The 18,415-nt window shown below is 46.7% G+C and overlaps 1 protein-coding gene across 2 annotated transcripts; it reads left to right on the top strand.

The window, feature by feature from the left end:
- Window positions 1–9,260: 9,260 nt before the first annotated feature.
- Window positions 9,261–18,278, top strand: nme3 (NME/NM23 nucleoside diphosphate kinase 3). Of its 2 annotated transcripts, none has more exons than XM_086000696.1 (5): window positions 9,261–9,420; window positions 11,419–11,549; window positions 12,329–12,430; window positions 14,483–14,595; window positions 15,448–18,278. In XM_086000696.1, the coding sequence occupies exons 1-5, from the start codon at window positions 9,375–9,377 to the stop codon at window positions 15,563–15,565; spliced, it is 510 nt and encodes a 169-aa protein (XP_085856822.1). In that variant the 5' UTR covers window positions 9,261–9,374; the 3' UTR covers window positions 15,566–18,278. The 2 variants fall into 2 exon arrangements, with proteins under 2 accessions (XP_085856822.1, XP_085856823.1); XM_086000697.1 differs by having other exon boundaries at window positions 9,261–9,369.
- The last annotated feature ends 137 nt before the right edge of the window (window positions 18,279–18,415 follow it).

Genomic DNA, 18,415 nt, shown 5'->3' on the forward strand with positions numbered 1-18,415 from the left:
AAATCCGCGTATCACCAGCTCCCCATTAGAACGGAGGACTGCCCATACACCGCCTTTGAGGCGAACGGACGCCTCTACCATTTTCTCAGAGTGCCCTTCGGGGTAACAAATGGGGTCTCGGTCTTCCAACGTGAGATGGACCGCATGGTTGACGAGAATAAACTACAAGCTACCTACCCCTATCTGGACAATGTCACTATCTGCGGGCACAACCAGCAAGACCACGATCTAAATCTTGCGAGATTTTTAAAAACTGCCCTAAAGCTGAATCTAACCTACAACGAAGACAAATGTGTCTTCAACACAACCCGTCTCTGTATCCTCGGCTGTGTGGTGGAAGATGGGGTAATTGGACCGGACCCTGACCGATTACGCCCCCTAAAGGAACTGCCCCTGCCACACAATCCCAAAGCTTTAAAAAGGTGCCTGGGATTTTTTTCGTATTATGCCCAATGGGTGCCCAATTACTCTGATAAGGCCCGACCCCTCATTAAATCAACGTCCTTCCCACTATCAGCTGAAGCTCGGGAGGCTTTCACCAGTATCAAACAGGACATTAAAAGGGCTGCACTGTGTGCAGTGGACGAAAGCATTCCCTTTCAAGTCGAAAGCGATGCGTCAGACTTTGCTTTAGCTGCGACCCTCAATCAGGCTGGGAGACCTGTGGCCTTCTTCTCCCGAACCCTTCAGGGACCTGAAATCAGGCACTCTTCTGTCGAGAAGGAGGCACAGGCTATAGTGGAAGCAGTGCGGCACTGGAGACACTACCTAGCCGGCAAACGTTTCACCCTGCTCACCGACCAGCGGTCAGTGGCTTTCATGTTTAATAACAAAGGGGGAAAATCAAGAATGACAAAATACTCAGGTGGAGGATCGAACTATCCACGTTCGACTATGATATTATGTACAGGCCGGGAGCCCTTAATGAACCCCCAGACGCCCTATCGCGGGGAATGTGTGCCAGCATTCATACGGACAAATTACAGGGTCTCCACAACGACCTGTCACCCAGGGGTCACCCGACTATACCATTTTATAAAGTCCCGCAATCTGCCCCACTCCATCGAGGAGGTCAGGGCAATGACCAGAGCCTGCCGCATCTGTGCGGAATGTGATATACCTATCAATTCCTCCAATAAAAGGCGAAGAGTTACGAAGGTGACTAAAGGTTTTTATTGACTAAATAACAGAGCCCACTCTCGTGGGTGATCCGATCCAAGCAGGAGGAATACCAGTCAGTCGCTCACCTTTATACCTGGCCTGGTGGGTGGAGCCAAGGCGGAGTCGGCAGTGGTCATCCCAGGTATAGCAGTGTGGCAAGAGGCGACCTCGTACCGTGATACAATAGTGGTCAGTGATACAGTTATAACGAACAGTGGTGAACAGTGCTAACTACTAACAGTGATACGATAGTGAACGTGGTTTACCACATTCACCCCTTGTTTAGAATTAAGTCCGGCGGGGTGAAGTGTACTACCAATTCTGGTAGGTCAGTCTGTCCGGAGGCTTCGTAAGCCTCTCCGATCGCCGCAGCGGTGGTGTTGCCTTATCCGGTGCTGGTGCCTTATCCGGTGTTGATGCTGGTGTTTGCGTGGTCGACGAGGGCTCGTGGGGTTCCGGCATGCCGTCTACCTGGGCTGGGGTTGGGGGGGGTGGTGGCGGTGTTTCCGGATCGGCTGAGGGTGCGAGGTCTCGTAGGGAGACAGTGTCCTCCCGCCCGTCTGGGTATGCCACGTAGGCGTACTGGGGGTTGGCGTGCAGGAGGTTCACCCTCTCGACCAGGGGGTCCGTTTTATGGGCCCTCACGTGTTTCCGCAGCCAGACCGGCCCCGGGGCGGTCAGCCAGGTTGGTAGAGTGGTTCCCGTAGTCGACTTCCTGGGGAAAACGAACATTCGTTCATGGGGGGTGGTGTTAGTGGCCGTGCAAAGTAATGACCGGATGGAGTGCAGCGCTGTCGGGAGGACTTCTTGCCAGCGGGAGGTTGGGAGGCCCTTAGACTTTAAGGCTAAGAGGACGGCCTTCCATACCGTCGCGTTCTCTCTTTCCACCTGACCGTTACCTCTGGGGTTGTAGCTGGTGGTCCTGCTTGCTGCAATACCTCTCTCTAGGAGGAATTGCCGGAGTTCCTCGCTCATGAAGGAGGAGCCCCGGTCGCTGTGTATATAGTTCGGGAACCCGAACAAGGCGAAGAGGGCATTCAGGCACTTAATGACCGTGCTACTGGTCATGTCGGGGCAGGGGAAGGCAAAGGGGAAACGGGAGTACTCATCAACGATGTTGAGGAAGTACACATTACGGTCAGAGGACGGGAGGGGCCCCTTAAAGTCGATGCTCAGGCGCTCGAAGGGGCGGGTGGCCTTGATCAGGCTTGCTCGGTCCGGCCTATAGAAGTGCGGTTTGCACTCCGCACAGGTCTGGCAGTTCCTGGTCATGGTCCTGACCACCTCGATGGAGTAGGTCAGGTTGCGGGCCTTAATGAAATGGTAGAGTCTGGTGACTCCGGGGTGGCAGAGCTGGTCGTGGAGGGTCTGAAGCCTATCGATATGCGCGCTGGCGCATGTCATTCGTGAAAGGGCATCAGGGGATTCGTTCAGCTTGCCTGGCCGGTACAAGATCTCATAATCGTAGGTGGAGAGCTCGATTCTCCATCTCAAAATCTTGTCATTCTTGATTTTGCCCTTCAGCTTGTTATTAAACATGAAAGCCACCGAACGCTGGTCGGTGAGGAGGGTAAATCGTTTGCCTGCCAGGTAGTGCCTCCAGCGCCGTACTGCCTCCACGATCGCCTGGGCCTCTTTCTCGACCGACGAATGTCGGATCTCGGGGCCCTGTAGGGTCCTTGAGAAGAAGGCCACTGGCCTCCCCTCCTGGTTTAGGGTGGCGGCTAAGGCGAAGTCGGATGCGTCGCTCTCCACCTGGAAGGGGATGGACTCGTCCACTGCGTGCATCGTGGCCTTGGCTATGTCTCCCTTAATGAGGGAGAAGGCCGCGCACGCCTCCTCCGTGAGGGGGAAGGAAGTGGCTTTCAGGAGGGGTCTGGCTTTGTCCGCGTAATTGGGTACCCATTGGGCATAGTAGGCGAAAAGCCCCAGGGTTCTCCTAAGTGCTTTAGGGCAGTGGGGGAGGGGTAGCTCCATGAGGGGGCGCATTCTTTCTGGGTCGGGGCCGATGATTCCGTTCTCCACTACGCAGCCGAGGATGGCAAGGCGCGTGGTGTTAAACACGCATTTCTCCTTATTGTAGGTGAGGTTCAGCTGTTGGGCCGTACGGAGGAATTTCTCCAGATTCGCGTCATGTTCCTGCCGGTCGCGGCCGCAGATACTGACGTTATCTAGGTAGGGGAATGTAGCCTGCAGTTCGTTCTGGTCAACCATCTGGTCCATCTCCCTTTGGAAGACCGAGACCCCATTAGTGACACCGAAGGGGACCCTAAGGAAGTGGTATAGGCGCCCATTCGCCTCGAAGGCGGTATACTGGCGGTCCTCAGGGTGGATAGGGAGTTGGTGGTAGGCCGACTTCAGGTCGATGGTCGAGAATACTTTATACTGTGCAATCTGATTGACCATGTCAGATATGCGGGGGAGGGGGTATGCGTCCAGCTGGGTATATCTGTTTATGGTCTGGCTGTAGTCGATGACCAGGCGGTTTTTATCGCCGGTCTTTACGACTACGACCTGGGCACGCCAGGGGCTGCTGCTCCCCTCGATAATGCCCTCTTTCAGGAGGCGCCGCACCTCAGAGCTAATGAAGGCTCTGTCCCCGGCGCTATACCGCCTGCTCTTGGTAGCGACGGGTTTGCAGTCAGGGGTAAGGTTAGCAAACAGAGAGGGTGGCGGGACCTTGAGGGTGGAGAGGCTGCAGGTGTTACGCGGTGGGCGGTTTAACGTTTGCTGGTTGTTGACTGTGAGTGGGGGGAGGGGTCCACCGTATGCTAGGGTTACGCTTTGGAGGTGGGATTGGAAGTCCAGCCCTAGTAGGACGGCAGCGCAGAGATGGGGGAGGACGAGGAGTTTAAAGTTTTTATACTCCGTGCCCTTAACCGACAGGGTCACGACACAGTAGCCGCTGATGTCCGTGGCGTGGGACCTCGATGCCATCGAGATTCGGCTGCGCGTTGGTAGGACAGAGAGGGAGTAGTGGCTCACCGTGTCTGGGTGGATGAAGCTCTCCGTGCTTCCGCTGTCGAACAGGCAGGTCGTGGCGTGGCCGTTCACTTTGATGTCCATCATTGACTTGGACAGATGGTGCGGGCGGGCTTGGTCCAGGGTGACGGAAGCTAGTGTGTAGCTGAGCGAGTCGTTGTCATCTGCGGGCGAGGCGGTCGGGCGTGGTGAGTAAAATGGCGTCTCCCACGAGGTAGGGCAAAATGACGGAGAAGATGGCTGCCCCCGTAGCTCACATGAGGCACTATTGGGGTCGGTTGCCTTAATCAAAGATGGCCGCCCCCATGACTCATGTGTGGGGATGCTGGCCTCAGTTGCCCTAAACAAAGATGGCCGCCCCCATGACTCATGTGTGGGGATGCTGGCCTCAGTTGCCCTAAACGAAGATGGCCGCCCCCATAGTTCGCATGCGGCACTGCTGGCCTCTGAGGATCCGCTCCTGCAGGCCTTGGAGAAGTGGCCTTTCTTCAGGCAGGTTCTGCATATGGAGTTCTTGGCTGGGCAGCGCGACCTCGGGTGCTTCTCCTGGCCACAAAAAAAACAGCCGGCGGCCCGATCGCGGATGCCCGATGTCGGGGCCGGTGCCAGGGGTGGCGGGGCCGGTCGGGTCCGGGACGCCGACGCAGAGGTAGGTCCCGGGGGCGGCGCTGGGAAGGGTGCTGTGGTAGGGGTCGGGCCCGAGTCCCAGGGTCGCGAGCAGTACCTGGTGAATGCTTCCTGATCTTGGTGGGCCACTTCCAGGGAGATAGCGAGGGCTTCAGCTTTTTCCATGCTGAGGTCTTTAGCTTCCAGCAGTCTTTGCCGTGAGTACTCGGACCGTAGGCCTTTCAGGAATGCGTCGCGGATATTATCTTCAGTATTTTCGGCTGCCGACACCGATTTAAAGTCACAGTTCCTGGCGAGTGCATATAGCGCCTGTGAGAATTCGGCTACTGATTCTCCTGGCTGTTGCGGCCGTGATCTTAGGAGGTGCCTAGCGTACATGTAGTTTACCGGGGTCCGGTACTTCTGTTTCAGCAGGTTGATGGCGGTCTCGTAGGTAGTCATGTCCTCGATGAGAGTGTATACTCTCGGGCTCAGTTGCGCCTGCAGGACACTTAGTTTGGATGCCTGAGGGACGCTGGATTCTCTCAGGTATGATTCGAAGCAGACCAGCCAGTGTTTAAAGTCTGCGGCTGAGTTTGCTGCTCATGGGTTCAGGTCCAGGTACGGCGGTCTGAGGGCTCGCAGCCAAGCTGGCTGGTGTGGCTGTGCTCCTGGGAGCTGCGCTGGTGGCTCCTCCGCCGGTTGTGACTCGTTGTCGGACATCATTAAATTTAGTCAATAAAATTGATATACCTATCAATTCCTCCAATAAAAGGCGAAGAGTTACGAAGGTGACTAAAGGTTTTTATTGACTAAATAACAGAGCCCACTCTCGTGGGTGATCCGATCCAAGCAGGAGGAATACCAGTCAGTCGCTCACCTTTATACCTGGCCTGGTGGGTGGAGCCAAGGCGGAGTCGGCAGTGGTCATCCCAGGTATAGCAGTGTGGCAAGAGGCGACCTCGTACCGTGATACAATAGTGGTCAGTGATACAGTTATAACGAACAGTGGTGAACAGTGCTAACTACTAACAGTGATACGATAGTGAACGTGGTTTACCACAGAATGCAAGCCTCGTTTCTACAGGCCTGACCGTGCACACCTTATCAAAGCCACACGGCCATTCGAGCGCCTAAGTCTGGACTTCAAGGGACCCCTTCCCTCTGCCGACCGTAACGTATACTTCCTCAATATCATCGATGAATATTCCCGCTGCCCCTTCGCCATTCCCTGCCCAGACATGACCAGTGCCACGGTCATCAAGTGTCTCGGTAATCTATTCTGCATGTTTGGCATGCCGAACTACATACACAGCGATAGGGGGACGTCATTTATGAGTGACGAACTGCGCCAGTTCTTGCTCTCAAAGGGGATAGCCACTAGCAGAACCACTAGCTACAACCCCCGGGGTAATGGGCAAGTGGAAAGGGAGAATGCTACCGTTTGGAAGGCTGTCACGTTAGCCTTAAAGTCAAAAGGCCTTCCGACCTCCCGCTGGCAGGAAGTCCTCCCAGACGTGCTCCACTCCATAAGGTCTCTGTTATGTACAGCCACTAACGCTACCCCTCACGAAAAGATGTTCGTTTTCCCCCGGAAATCGACCTCGGGCATATCTCTACCCGCGTGGCTGACGTCCCCGGGGACAGTACTATTGCGGAAGCACGTGAAAGGCCATAAAACGGACCCCCTTGTGGAAAAGGTACAGCTCCTCCATGCAAACCCTCAGTACGCCTATATCGAATACTCTGACGGGCGAGAGGACACTGTTTCCATAAAAGACCTCGCTCCCTCGGGGAGCGGAGAGAACGATGAGAGACTACCCGAGGAAGACCTACACAAAGAGACAGGACGCCCAGAGGTATCAATACCCAACTTTAACCTGGAGGACACTGCAGATAACCTGGAAGACACTGCGGAGGCCCGGACAGCGGAGGAACCAGAATCCACTCCCCTAGAATCACCCCAACCGGCTTTGCGCCGATCACTGAGAACCGCAAAACCTCCTGACAGACTCACTTATACCAACTTTTAAGAAACATCACCCCGATGGACTAAATCTAAAGAAGGGGTGAATGTAATGAAATCTGTTTGTTCTTGCCTGTATTCGTTCTTGCCTGTATTCGTTTTGCACTCATGTATATTACCCTCCCCCACACGGTGTATAGTTTCACTTCCTCTTTCCTGACTAACCTGTATGACTCATTCCTGCGAGCCAGTCAGTGTGTTGAGATGTTAGCTCTGATCTTAGTGATTAAAAGCCAACTTGTTAAAGTCTATAACTTCTAGTTTTGTGGTTATTGAAGGCACATCAATTACATACTTGTTTTCTGCTAGTGGGTTCACCAGTCCACAATTTTCCACCCATTAAGTGAATGGGTGAAAAATCACAGGCTGGTAAGCGAAAATGTAGTCATAATCACAACCAGGTATCCATTACTCTCCAAATTAACAGAAACATTGTCAGGAGCTCCAGGTCAAGAAGTGTATACTTCACAATCAGAACAATGCAGACCCAGAGATACCAAATTGTTCTATTTAATATAGAGACTCCAAATTTTCATTTAAATGTGTCTGTCCTGGCTTTCTCACAGTTCCTGAGTTTCAGTGGAAACTACCTAACCACCCTGTCAATGATCCACCCCTTTCCTGTTGTTAAATCTGTTTATGTACAGGAGAAGGTTTCATCTCCACTTTCTTTCCATTCCTCCTTCAGATTTCCCCTCCTCCCCCCTCGGTCTCAGCAAGGGAACAGATGTTGAACAATATTAGGAAGTGGATCTTCTATCCTATGCCAGGTTTCCCTCCTATACAGACCTGCTATTTCACCAAATTTGACTCATCTGTTTCTCACTACTAGTTAGTCATGGTTACCAGTGATTGGTCTGAATTGGAGCTAGGAGATTTGAACTAAAGTAAGTGATGTCATTCAGAAGCCTGCATTTTCACTGCATTTGGGGTGTTTTTATTTAAAACTGCAGTAATTAGGCAGATCATTTTATGTGCTGTATGTACAGACATACTTAGGATTTGTCATGCATCAATCACTTGCTGTAATCACAACCCTTTCTCTACACTCAGTGCAGGTTTCATCCCCCCCAAAAAATCCAAGGTTTTGATAGAGTGGATACAGAGAGAATATTTCCACTTGTGGGAAGAGCTTAACTAGAGGCCATCAATATAAGATAGTCACCAAGAATCCGATAGGGAATTCAGGAGAAACTTCTTTACCCAAAGAGTGGAGAGAATGTGGAACTCGCTACCACAGGGAGTGGTTGAAGCAAATAGTATAGAAGCATTTAAGGGGCAGCTAGACAAGCATATGAGGGAGAAGGGAATAGAGGGTTACGCTGATAGATATAGATGAGGAAAGACAGGAGGAGGCTCGAGTGGAGCATAAACGCCAGCATGGACTGGTTGGGCCGAATGGCCTGTTTGTGTGCCATATATTCTATGTAATAAATCCTATGTAAAACAGTTCTCAAAACATAACTGCAAACATTAGCTAGAATCAAATTAAAAAATTGAGACTGGGAATTTGTGACAAAGATTGGTATTTTTCCCCCTCTTTAGATGATTGAGAGAATACATTGCCATTGTGGTACTGAGCCATAAAAAACAGCCAACTTTAATCGCTAGTTTAGTCCATTCCAAATTCACGGGTCTCATCTGGGTTGATGGTGGACACTACACACTTTCAATATGTCCTCTGGCAAAAATGATTTCCAGTAACTCCTGCTCAAAATGCGTGTGTATGGATGTCAGATGAGGGTAGAATCACGCTTGATCTGATGCCGCCGCCGCCCCCACCACTCCTCCCTCCCACCCTCCCCTCCAGAGTTGGCCAGTCTATTGATGTTCTAGATTCAACAACTGCAGAATGGTCTGGGGCAAGGTATCAGGGGGTAGTGGTGGGACCATCAGGATTGCTACCCTGTGACATATCCAGAGGACCTGATGTGGAGCAGAGTAGAGAGGCAGGAATCATGTCTTGAGTTCTGGTTATTTTCTGTGCTGTTGAAAATTCACTTTAAAAAAATCAATAGACAACTAAAGTCTAAACCTCAAGAGGCACAGAGATGGAAAATGGGCTCCTGTTTAAAAAAATTCAGGCATATATTTTAGGTTTGAGGTGGTAACGCCAGGAACTGTAGCCCAGCATAACTCACGGAAGGTGGGGCGATTTTGAGGACAAATATAAAGAAATTCAATTAAATTTTGAAACAAGAACATTGTTCAGTCCACCTCCTTCAGACTGGCAACCAAGGTCACTGCTCACCTGCGCCTTGAGCGAGCTCCCCGCCCTGTGACGGCGGCTGGAAGTCACGTGCTCGCCCCTCAGTGGCTGGAGGCGCTGCGTCAAGGAGGCTGCGCGCTCCCGTCCGTTGTACGTGACGCCATGCGCGTTCCCGTCAGCGTTGCCATGTGCTGCGTCAAGGAGTCTGCGCGCTCCCGTCCGTTGTACGTGACGCCGTGCGCGTTCCCGTCAGCGTTGCCATGTGCTGCGTCAAGGAGTCTGCGCGCTCCCGGCCGTTGTACGTGACGCTGCGAGCGCTACCGCTACCCTATTTTATGTGCGGCTCCCTTCGATGTCCCTCGTCTAGTGGAAAGGCGCACGGAAGGCAAGATGATCTGCGTGGCGTTGGCCGTCTTTGCCTTCATGTTCCAGATGGGTGAGAGAGGGAATAGCCGGGGAAGGGCATTTTCCAGCCCGGGGGTGGGAGGGAAAGTGAGATGGCCTGTGTCGGAGGGAGCTTAGGGCTGTCTGGGAGGAGCCGTTCCCCACTCAGTAGGGGGGTTAGGCATAGCCACATCAGTGAGCAACTGAGTCAGTGTAGCTATACTCTGTGCAATACATTCAATATTTTGCACTGCATGGCAATGTAATGATTTCACATGAATTCATTAACAGAACAAAGGGGTGTAACCTTAAAATTAGAGCTCGGCCATTCAACGGTAATGTAAGAAATCACTTCTTCACACAAAGGGTAGTGGAAATAATGGAACTCTTTCCTCCCACCCCCTTCCCTCCTCAAAAAAAGCTGTTGAGGCCAGGTTAAGTGAAAATTTCAAAACTGAGATTGATAGGTTATTATTAGGCAAGGGTATTACGGGTTACGGATCCAAAGCAGGTAAGTGGAATTAAGATACATCATCTAATTAAATGGTGGAACAGGCTTGAGTGGCTGAATTGCCTACTCCTGTTCCTATATTCTAATGGGCCAGAATTTGTGGTGGGTATGATGGCGCACTCTGACATACCGTCTTTGGAATGGCAAGCAAATTCAGGATTTCTGTGCTAAATCCCAAACTTGCAATCTGTCAAGTTACGACTTGACAGATCATCCGCTCCGCCTTCGAAATCCCAATTGCTGGTGCAGTTGGGATAATTGCCCACCAACTGCCTAGCAAGTATATATGAAAATGTTATGGCTGATGCAAACAGGCACAGGGCCTGTTTGTATCAGTGTAAGGGGATACCTCAAAAGATCCAAAGCATCGATCGGCATGTATTTAGCTCACATAAAGTGAAATTGTTAGTTTGTTTTGTCTACACATTTTATTGAAATCCTGATGTTGAAGCTTGGTGCTGTCATTTCGCCAGTTTTTTTGTGTGGGGTAATCTGAATTCAACCAATACTAAATCCCAAATACATAAAGAAAGAAATGTTAAACCTAATTATATATTTATATCTTATTTCCTGATAACACTTTTAAAGTCACTGTATGGTGCTGATGTCATTGAACGTGCCCGTTCTGAGAGTGAATTGAGCGGGTCAGGTGTCAGTCTGCACCCTCCTTTCCCCTCTGTCGCCTTAATTCCCCTTGTATTAGTTATCATGTCCACCTTAACACTAACTTTATTCCCTTGTACCTGTTATCATATCCCATTGAACAATTAACTGTAAAAGCCTGATGCTGTTTCCCACATATCTTGTCAAGAGGAAACTCGATGCTTCCACTGATTGGAGCACCAAGCCCATGTGATCCCAGATACAGTTCCGCATATGCTGCGCCCTGGGATCCGTGGGCCATTACATTGCCCTCGAGTACACCGCCGACTGCAAAATGCTGGCCAACACCTATAGTGTGTGGGGAAGCCAGATCACTGCAGGTAGAATAGGCCAAAATAGAAACTTAATAGCCAGCAACTAAATAAGCACACCACAAGCATTGTCACAGCTCTATTCCATTGATAAGTGAACAGAGTATGTTAGCCATGGCTCATTGGTAGCACTCTCGCCTGAGTCAATAGGTTGTGGGTTCAAGTTTCCCTCTAGCGACTTGAGCACAAAATTTAGGCTGACACTTCAGTGCTGTACTGAAGGAATGCTGCACTGTCAGGTGCCATCTTTCAGATGTCCCGTCTGCCTTCTCCGGTGGATGTAAAATATACCATAGCACTATTTTGAAGAACAGGGGCGTTCTCCCTGGTGTCTGGCCAATATTTATCCTCAACTAACCTCTCTAAAACAGATTATCTGGCCATTATCACATTGGTGTTTGTGGGACCTTACTCTGTGCAAATTGGTTGTCACGTTTCCTACATTGCAACAGTGACTGCACTTCATTGGCTGTAAAGTGCTTTGGGACATTCTGAGGTCATGAAAGGCACGAGATAAATGCAAGTCTTTCTTTTCAAATCTCTGCATTTTCTGTTTATTTTTTAGTAATTACTGGAATACATGAGCGCACCTTCATAGCTATCAAACCAGATGGAGTTCAGCGTCGTCTGGTTGGAGAAATCATACGGAGATTTGAGCAGAAGGGATTTAAACTGGTTGGAATGAAAATAATGCAGGTATAGTACCTAGTGTGTGTTCCTAGATGTAGTGATGTATAGGTACCTAGCATCGAATGTCTAGGTGTAATTCAGTACAAGTGGGTACCTTTTATGTATGGATATAGTAACATGCAGGTACTTGGTGGGAATAAAGGGATCATTTAAAGTGGGCAAAATTTCTCTTCAAAGCAATGTGTGGTATTTTTCTAATTCATTAAGTTGGGTGAAACATATAGTTGGTGACTGCAAATATGGTAGTGTGGGCTCTAAGGTTAAACAGATATTTAATAAGTTTGCCTGATTTACCTTTAGAGGCAGGAAAAACTTGAAGAACCTTTTGTCCAGGGGTGAAATAGCTGGTTAAGGTCCATAATAAGATGGTTTGCATATGTTCTATAGAAGGTTTGATGGGCCAGAAGGTTTTTATTGAATTATGTCTTATATAACCGACTGGACTGTATGTAGCACTGTTCTGATCTTCATAATGGCATTTCCCAGCTTTAAATGCTTCAGTGAATTCATTCCTGTAAGTTCTCTTGCAAACCAAAGTGTTTTCTTATTACACATAGGGCATGTAATAATGAGTAGTAGCTCTTGCTAAGACCTGGAGAGAAACCAGGTACTGTATATTGTGCATTAATAAAAAAATATATATATAAATTTCAACTTTGGCGCATCGTTCAAGAATATAACAACGTTCAGATATTTTGAGGTAAATTCCATATTATACCCCAATGTTTGATACGACAAAGTCTAATAAATTAACTAATGGTATACTGTGTGTTTTTTTAATCTAGGCTTCAGAAGACTTACTAAAAGATCACTACATTGAACTCAAGGACCGGCCTTTCTATAATAGATTGGTGAAATACATGAGCTCTGGCCCTTTAGTCGCTATGGTATGTTAGAGCAGCCAGATATACAGTATGTTCCTTTAATCCAGTTTTATAAGTTGTCTTTTTCCCACTTGTGTTACGTCTATGCAACATGGCAAGATAAAAAGAGCAGCTGACCGACTTGTTCCCAGTTGTCGGTGTTGTCACTCAGTTGTTAGTCAACTCCTAGGAGGTGCACAAGGTGATCTGATTTGTCATCCCTGACTTAACTGTTCTGAGGATGGGGCAGAGGTGTCATGACCTCTTACCGCCTCTCATTGATAGTTTTTTCTCAATCCCAACCACACTATGTAACAAATTGTAGGAACCAAGTCCTATTATTAATGGCACAGCATCCTCGTGTGTATTAGGGATGTACACTGTTGCGGAACAGGACGTCACTTTTAAATGATGTTCGATATAGGAACACTAGTATTGAATGTTAAAAATTGATAAAGAATAAAGGAATGATCGGTTTTTGGGGAGCAACTTTTTGGGAACAATGGTGAGCAAACTTTTCTGAATAATTAAAGGGGACCTTGAGTGTTAAAGATAAGTACAGAAAGTGATCCATTTTTACCCTTACATCAATCCTCTACAATTAATTTTTCCCTCTGAGTGTCTTTTAAAGGTTTTTAATAGGGCTGCATGGAGGAACCTTTTGCACATCCATTTTAAACGAGTATTTACATCGAACGGTAAAATAAATACCTTGCAGAGCAACCATTCCACAGCATTGAGAACAGTGGCTGGAATATTTATGATTTGTTTAATGACCAGTTATTGGAAGGACTAAATAATTAATTACAGACTCCGAGGAAGAACCTATCACTCCTTGAACCTACAGGTGGATCTGTTCCACGCCTCTGCTAATGTCAACACGAATAGCTCCTAACCAAGAATTTCATCACTCGTACAAACCGGAAAGCCTCATTGCTGGTTTGTACTGAATTACCTGATCAGCACAGACAAGGAACGTGTGACCTTCTTGCCTTTACGAGTGATGAACTGCATGATTAGGAGCTGCAATTGACTCAGTGCCCTTGAGCTGGGAAGAGGAAAATCAGTCAAGATTCTTGCCCCAGATTACTGTCCAGCGATCCATGTTGGAAAGTACATTGTGGGACAGTGGGTGAAGACAAGATTAGGCCTGGTTGATGCCTTCCATGGTTTCACAACTTGCTGGCACTCCCTGTCTAGACTCACTGTTAAGAATGGGCCACTTGGCCTGTAGAGCATACCCCAGCAAACAATCAGCATCTTGAGAGGAAGGGAGAAAATGTGGGAAATTGTGAGTGGGGAAACATTGTGGACTCGATAACAGTAATACAGCGTGCTTTGACCTTGAGTTGTACAACAGTAGCTTAACACCTCATAATCCGTGAAATAAGTCATTGAGTATTTCATCTACCTCATTACAGATTCATTTATCTTTGCACTTAAATACACATTTTCAGTATATAATACAGGAAACTTTGTGTTATCCGGAGGCTAAGTGTCTGGCAAGCTCGAGCCACCGGCAAAAATCAGGAGCCGTTTTGTTAGGTTTTTCTTCTCGTGGCTCTTTTTTCAACAGTCAGGCTCTGGAAAGTCTCTCTGAAGCTGTTGCTAAGCTACAGAGACGCTTCCAAGGTACGGGCCGACTGTTTAGAAGCTGTTGCTAAGCAACAGTGCTTGTCAGATACGGAGATGAAAAGCTCCATATGCTTCAACATTAACGCTGGTGTGTCCGACAGTTTTGAGGGAACGGCAACAGCTCGGTCCCGTCGGTGCCGGATAGCACAAAGTTTCCTGTACTTTGTGCAAAGTTTACAGTCAACTACAAAGCTGACATCTGTTTGTTGTCGGAATCCAGTTTAAAAAATGTGTGTGTATGTATGCCACAAAATGTTTGTAGTTTAAAATAACAAAGTGGCACTCTCCATCATCATCATCTTTACAAACTACTCTACTGAATCACTGCTGTGAAGGAACACCTTGTGGGCGCAGCAACTTTATTTTGATAAGCTGGCCCTCTTTTATTTTGCAAGCTGATGCCACAAGGCTCTGTTACTGACTGTTACCTCAACGTTTCAGGTGTGGCAAGGATTGGATGTTGTTAAAACCACTCGGGCCATGCTGGGAGAGACCAATCCTGCAGATTCTGTGCCAGGCACCATCAGAGGGGACCTCTGTGTTGAAGTGGGCAGGTAGGTATTTTCTTGGCTGGTTTTAAAAATAGATTTTAGTGGAAATTGAGAATTGTTTGTTGAATAGAATTCTTATGGCAGACCTTAATGCGTCTGATTTTAAATCTTTTAAAACAAGCTAAACAATTCATTTATAAACATATAAAACATTTTGTGTATAACGTTAGATAGGAGTGGTTTCTGCAGAAAATCACATGTTTTATTCATGCTTTTCTGATCCCTGCAAGTACATGCTTGCCACTTGGTAGGTCCTATAAAGTTATCCCATCATAGTTGGGTGCTCCATTTGAGTTACCCAAAAGATACCCTGTAAGAGTGAGATCATTTATTAAGTGGTATTGCATCATAATGAAGCTCCCCTTTGAGCCCCACACAGGGTATCCCATCATCGGGAGATGTTCCTATGAAATAATTAGCAAGACAGTATCTCTGGTCCTGAGGAAAGTGGCTAACATTGTTCTCAAGTAGTGTCAGGCTGCTTTGAATTATGAGCAACCCTGCTATAGGAACCTGTTCCTGCACGATCAGGAGGAAAGTACACAACTACCAGTGCTACTGACTCAAACCAGTGTCCATCTGACCAGCACTCTTACCTGTAGCACCAGCCCAAACTTGCAAACACGTGGCTGAGATAGAGATGTTATCAAGTGTGGGGTCTAACTGTTTAATTAATTTTAACTAGAAATGGAAGTTTGAAATGATGATGGATGATCTGGAAATAGAGGGAATATAAATTTCTTCTACTCTTACTTTTGGTACAGAATACTTCTGTAATCCTCAGCATTGAACGCAGTGATGCAGCTTGAATCTCGAGCATTTAACCCAGTTTTTTTGTTTTGGTGTGTGATGCAGGAATGTAATCCATGGCAGTGATTCGGTGGAGAGTGCCATACGTGAAATCTCCCTCTGGTTCCACCCGGAAGAGCTGGTCTGCTGGAACGACTGTGCTGATGACTGGATTTATGAGTAAACCAGTCCTTTGACTGACTTCACTCAGGAACAAGCCCATCAATACTGAAGTGCCATCGTTATAATGTCCATGCTGTGACTGCAACGGACCTCTGGACCATGGAGTTTTTTTTTCCCTTTATGCAATTCCTTTAAAAACTATGTTGCCTCAATGCTGGGGCTCAACTGTATCGAGCGCAAGAATCCGATTGAAATTTACCAAGAAAAAAAAGTTTGTGTTTCAAGTGATTCTAGATCTGAAACATATGCTGTTAGTCCTGCTTCCCCCATCTTCTGTTTTTATTTGGTTTCCAGCATCCCCAGGTTTTTTTTTTCTTTTTACCTGAAATCTACTTTAATCTGTTGCAGGTGTGACATGGACACACAGTAATACCGGGGTGATGCTTTTATGTGAGAACCATCCAACTTAACTTGACACAAATGAAAATTTAAAAACACTTCAATCCTTGGTTGTAATGAGATGGGGCTGTAACTGCCCACACACCACCAACTATTTCACAGTGTCTGGTTATCAAAGTCAGACTGTAAAGTTCTATTTAATCACTTTATCAATGTCTAGGGTTCTGCACAGAGCAGGCTGTGTGCAGGAAGATCGGGAGAAGTTGGTAGTTTCTCATAGACAAGCCCGTTCTTGTAGAGTCAATGATGAGAGTAACTGTAGGAGTGAATTAAACATTGATGATGGTCAAGTTGATTCTTGCTGCTTGAAGTTGATGATGCTTTAGAATTTTTTTTAATGCAGTCCACCTCCAACAGTGCAGCTGAAGCGTGCTTAGATTTGGTGTGATGAATGATCATTCAGATTGGGTAGAATGTTCAGTGGCAGGTGAAATTCAGTAATTATTTTTACCTCAATCTGGTCACTGCTGCAATATTGATATTAAACATGTGGTTGTAAATAGCAAGATTGTTTAACAATTTATGAAACAATTAGCGTGACAGTATCTCTGGTCCCGAAAGGGCAGGTTAAACAATGAATTAGACCAACTTCCTAAATATATTATGCTGAATGTGATGCAAGAGATCAACTCTTACTAACCAGGTTGTATGTTGTGTAGGTTTGTATTGTAGACTGATTGTTAGAAATTGAAGCTAAAATGTTAGTGAAATGGGAAAAACTGTTACATGAAGCTAAAATTTTATAATGAAATGCGAAAAATTGTTTCATTCCATTCCTAGCATCCACTTATAGTTTTTGTTGCTGGAGCTTTTGGACAGTGGTCTTGTCACAGTGTGTCCAAGATTAGTCCAAGCAGATTTATTTCCGTGTCACCTCAGTGTTACATGAATTTGAAAGCTCCTTATTCATTATTATAATAATACCAGGGAAATTCAAAGAATTTGTACTGTACCTACACTGTCTATACAAGACAGGTCAATGTACTTGAATTTGCTTTTTTATGAATTATATTAAAGATAGACCAGTTCACACAGACAGCTTGTTTGATTAATCCTGAATGTAACTGGTGAACTGTAAAGGTAATGTTGCTGGATAGCTATTGAGGTTAGTGAATCAAACTATAGGACAAGGCCATTGCGATAGATTACTACAAACTTAGCCACATAACACGAAAGCACAGATTTCCTAGACTAGAGCACTGCGTATTAATACTCTGCTTTGGATATACACAAAGCCTATTCATTTTGTAGTGCAACGAGTTTATTCTTGGAAGAGAATGGTTAAATTTTGTGGCTGGGATTGAAAATTCCACTGGCACAAGTTCCAGGGTAGAAAAAAAATCAAAATCTAGATTCCAAAATCTTCTCCACTAGAATTTAGCTATTCACATTGTATTGTATTGTTGTAGTGACCAAGTTTTGCCACTGGCGGTCATTAGAGTTAAGTATCACACTGGCAGCCACTAATGATCGAAATTGAGTATGACAGACCCTGATGCAGCCCTAGATGTCTTGTGTTCAGATCTGAACAAAGCTTTTTTTCCCCTATTTTTACTGCATTTAAAAAAAGAAAAAAATTTTTTTTTTATTTTTCTTCTGCGCACCATTCTTTCCGTATGCACAAAAAACCTCCAGCCAAGTGGACAGGTAGCAAACCTACGAAGGGTCTTTCCCTGTGGGGGAATGCCCCAACCTCTGCATTGCACCTGCTCCCAACGACGCGACCCAGATCGTACCGTCAGGAATCACAGATGTAAACCCCTTCTACGTTATAGGATGGTGCAGTGTGTTGAAGCTGTAACACCGTGCACCATCTAAAGGCCTGAACCTTCTGAACGCCTCAGGTTCTCAACTAGTGTGTCATTAAAACAATTCCCAGCCCCCTTCCTGCTGTGGATACATCTGCTTTTGGTGTTTAAAGAATTTCATTATTAAAGTTGGAATACTTTTTTTGAATCAAGCAATTATGGAATGGTTACTGGAAGATTTTCATCACATGTACCATGGCTTTATTTATATTCACATTTGATAATTGATACTAAAACCAAAAGGAACTTTGTAAATCCATGTCTCGATTGCTGCCTTTAGTGCGAGGTTGGCATGCTGCATGTTTTTGCAGGATACTCCCGAGTTTACATGGGCGCGGAGGGTATCTGAATGGCCTTTTTTCTGACCTGTCATTCAGAATGTTTCAATTTTGCTGCTGGGGTTGAAAATGTCACTGGTCTGTCCAAGTATCCTTCACTGTACTATGTATTGAGGAAGCTCATTGTATGTCCCTGGTGGGCTGTGATTAAAACACGTATTGCACTCCATGAGAGGTGGGCTTGATTGTATTTTGTTTGCCAGTAGTCGTAAGAAAATAAGTAGACAGCTCAAACAGAAACGAGTTAAAAATTTTGCCTTTTTTAAAGCAGAATTTGCTCAAAATTCAGTTTGTATAGTTGTCTGG

The sequence above is a fragment of the Somniosus microcephalus genome, chromosome 11 (assembly GCF_052327205.1).
Source record: "Somniosus microcephalus isolate GS21.2 chromosome 11, FLI_Smic_1.0, whole genome shotgun sequence".
Taxonomy (NCBI): domain Eukaryota; kingdom Metazoa; phylum Chordata; class Chondrichthyes; order Squaliformes; family Somniosidae; genus Somniosus; species Somniosus microcephalus.

What these genes read in the sequence shown, in the direction of transcription:
- nme3 (XM_086000696.1), top strand. Translation starts at nt 9,375, where the DNA reads ATGATCTGCGTGGCGTTGGCCGTCTTTGCCTTCATGTTCCAGATGG. An exon ending in CTGGCCCTTTAGTCGCTATG is followed by an intron (nt 12,431 to 14,482) that starts GTATGTTAGAGC and finishes TCAACGTTTCAG; the next exon opens with GTGTGGCAAGGATTGGATGT. An exon ending in CTCTGTGTTGAAGTGGGCAG is followed by an intron (nt 14,596 to 15,447) that starts GTAGGTATTTTC and finishes TGTGTGATGCAG; the next exon opens with GAATGTAATCCATGGCAGTG.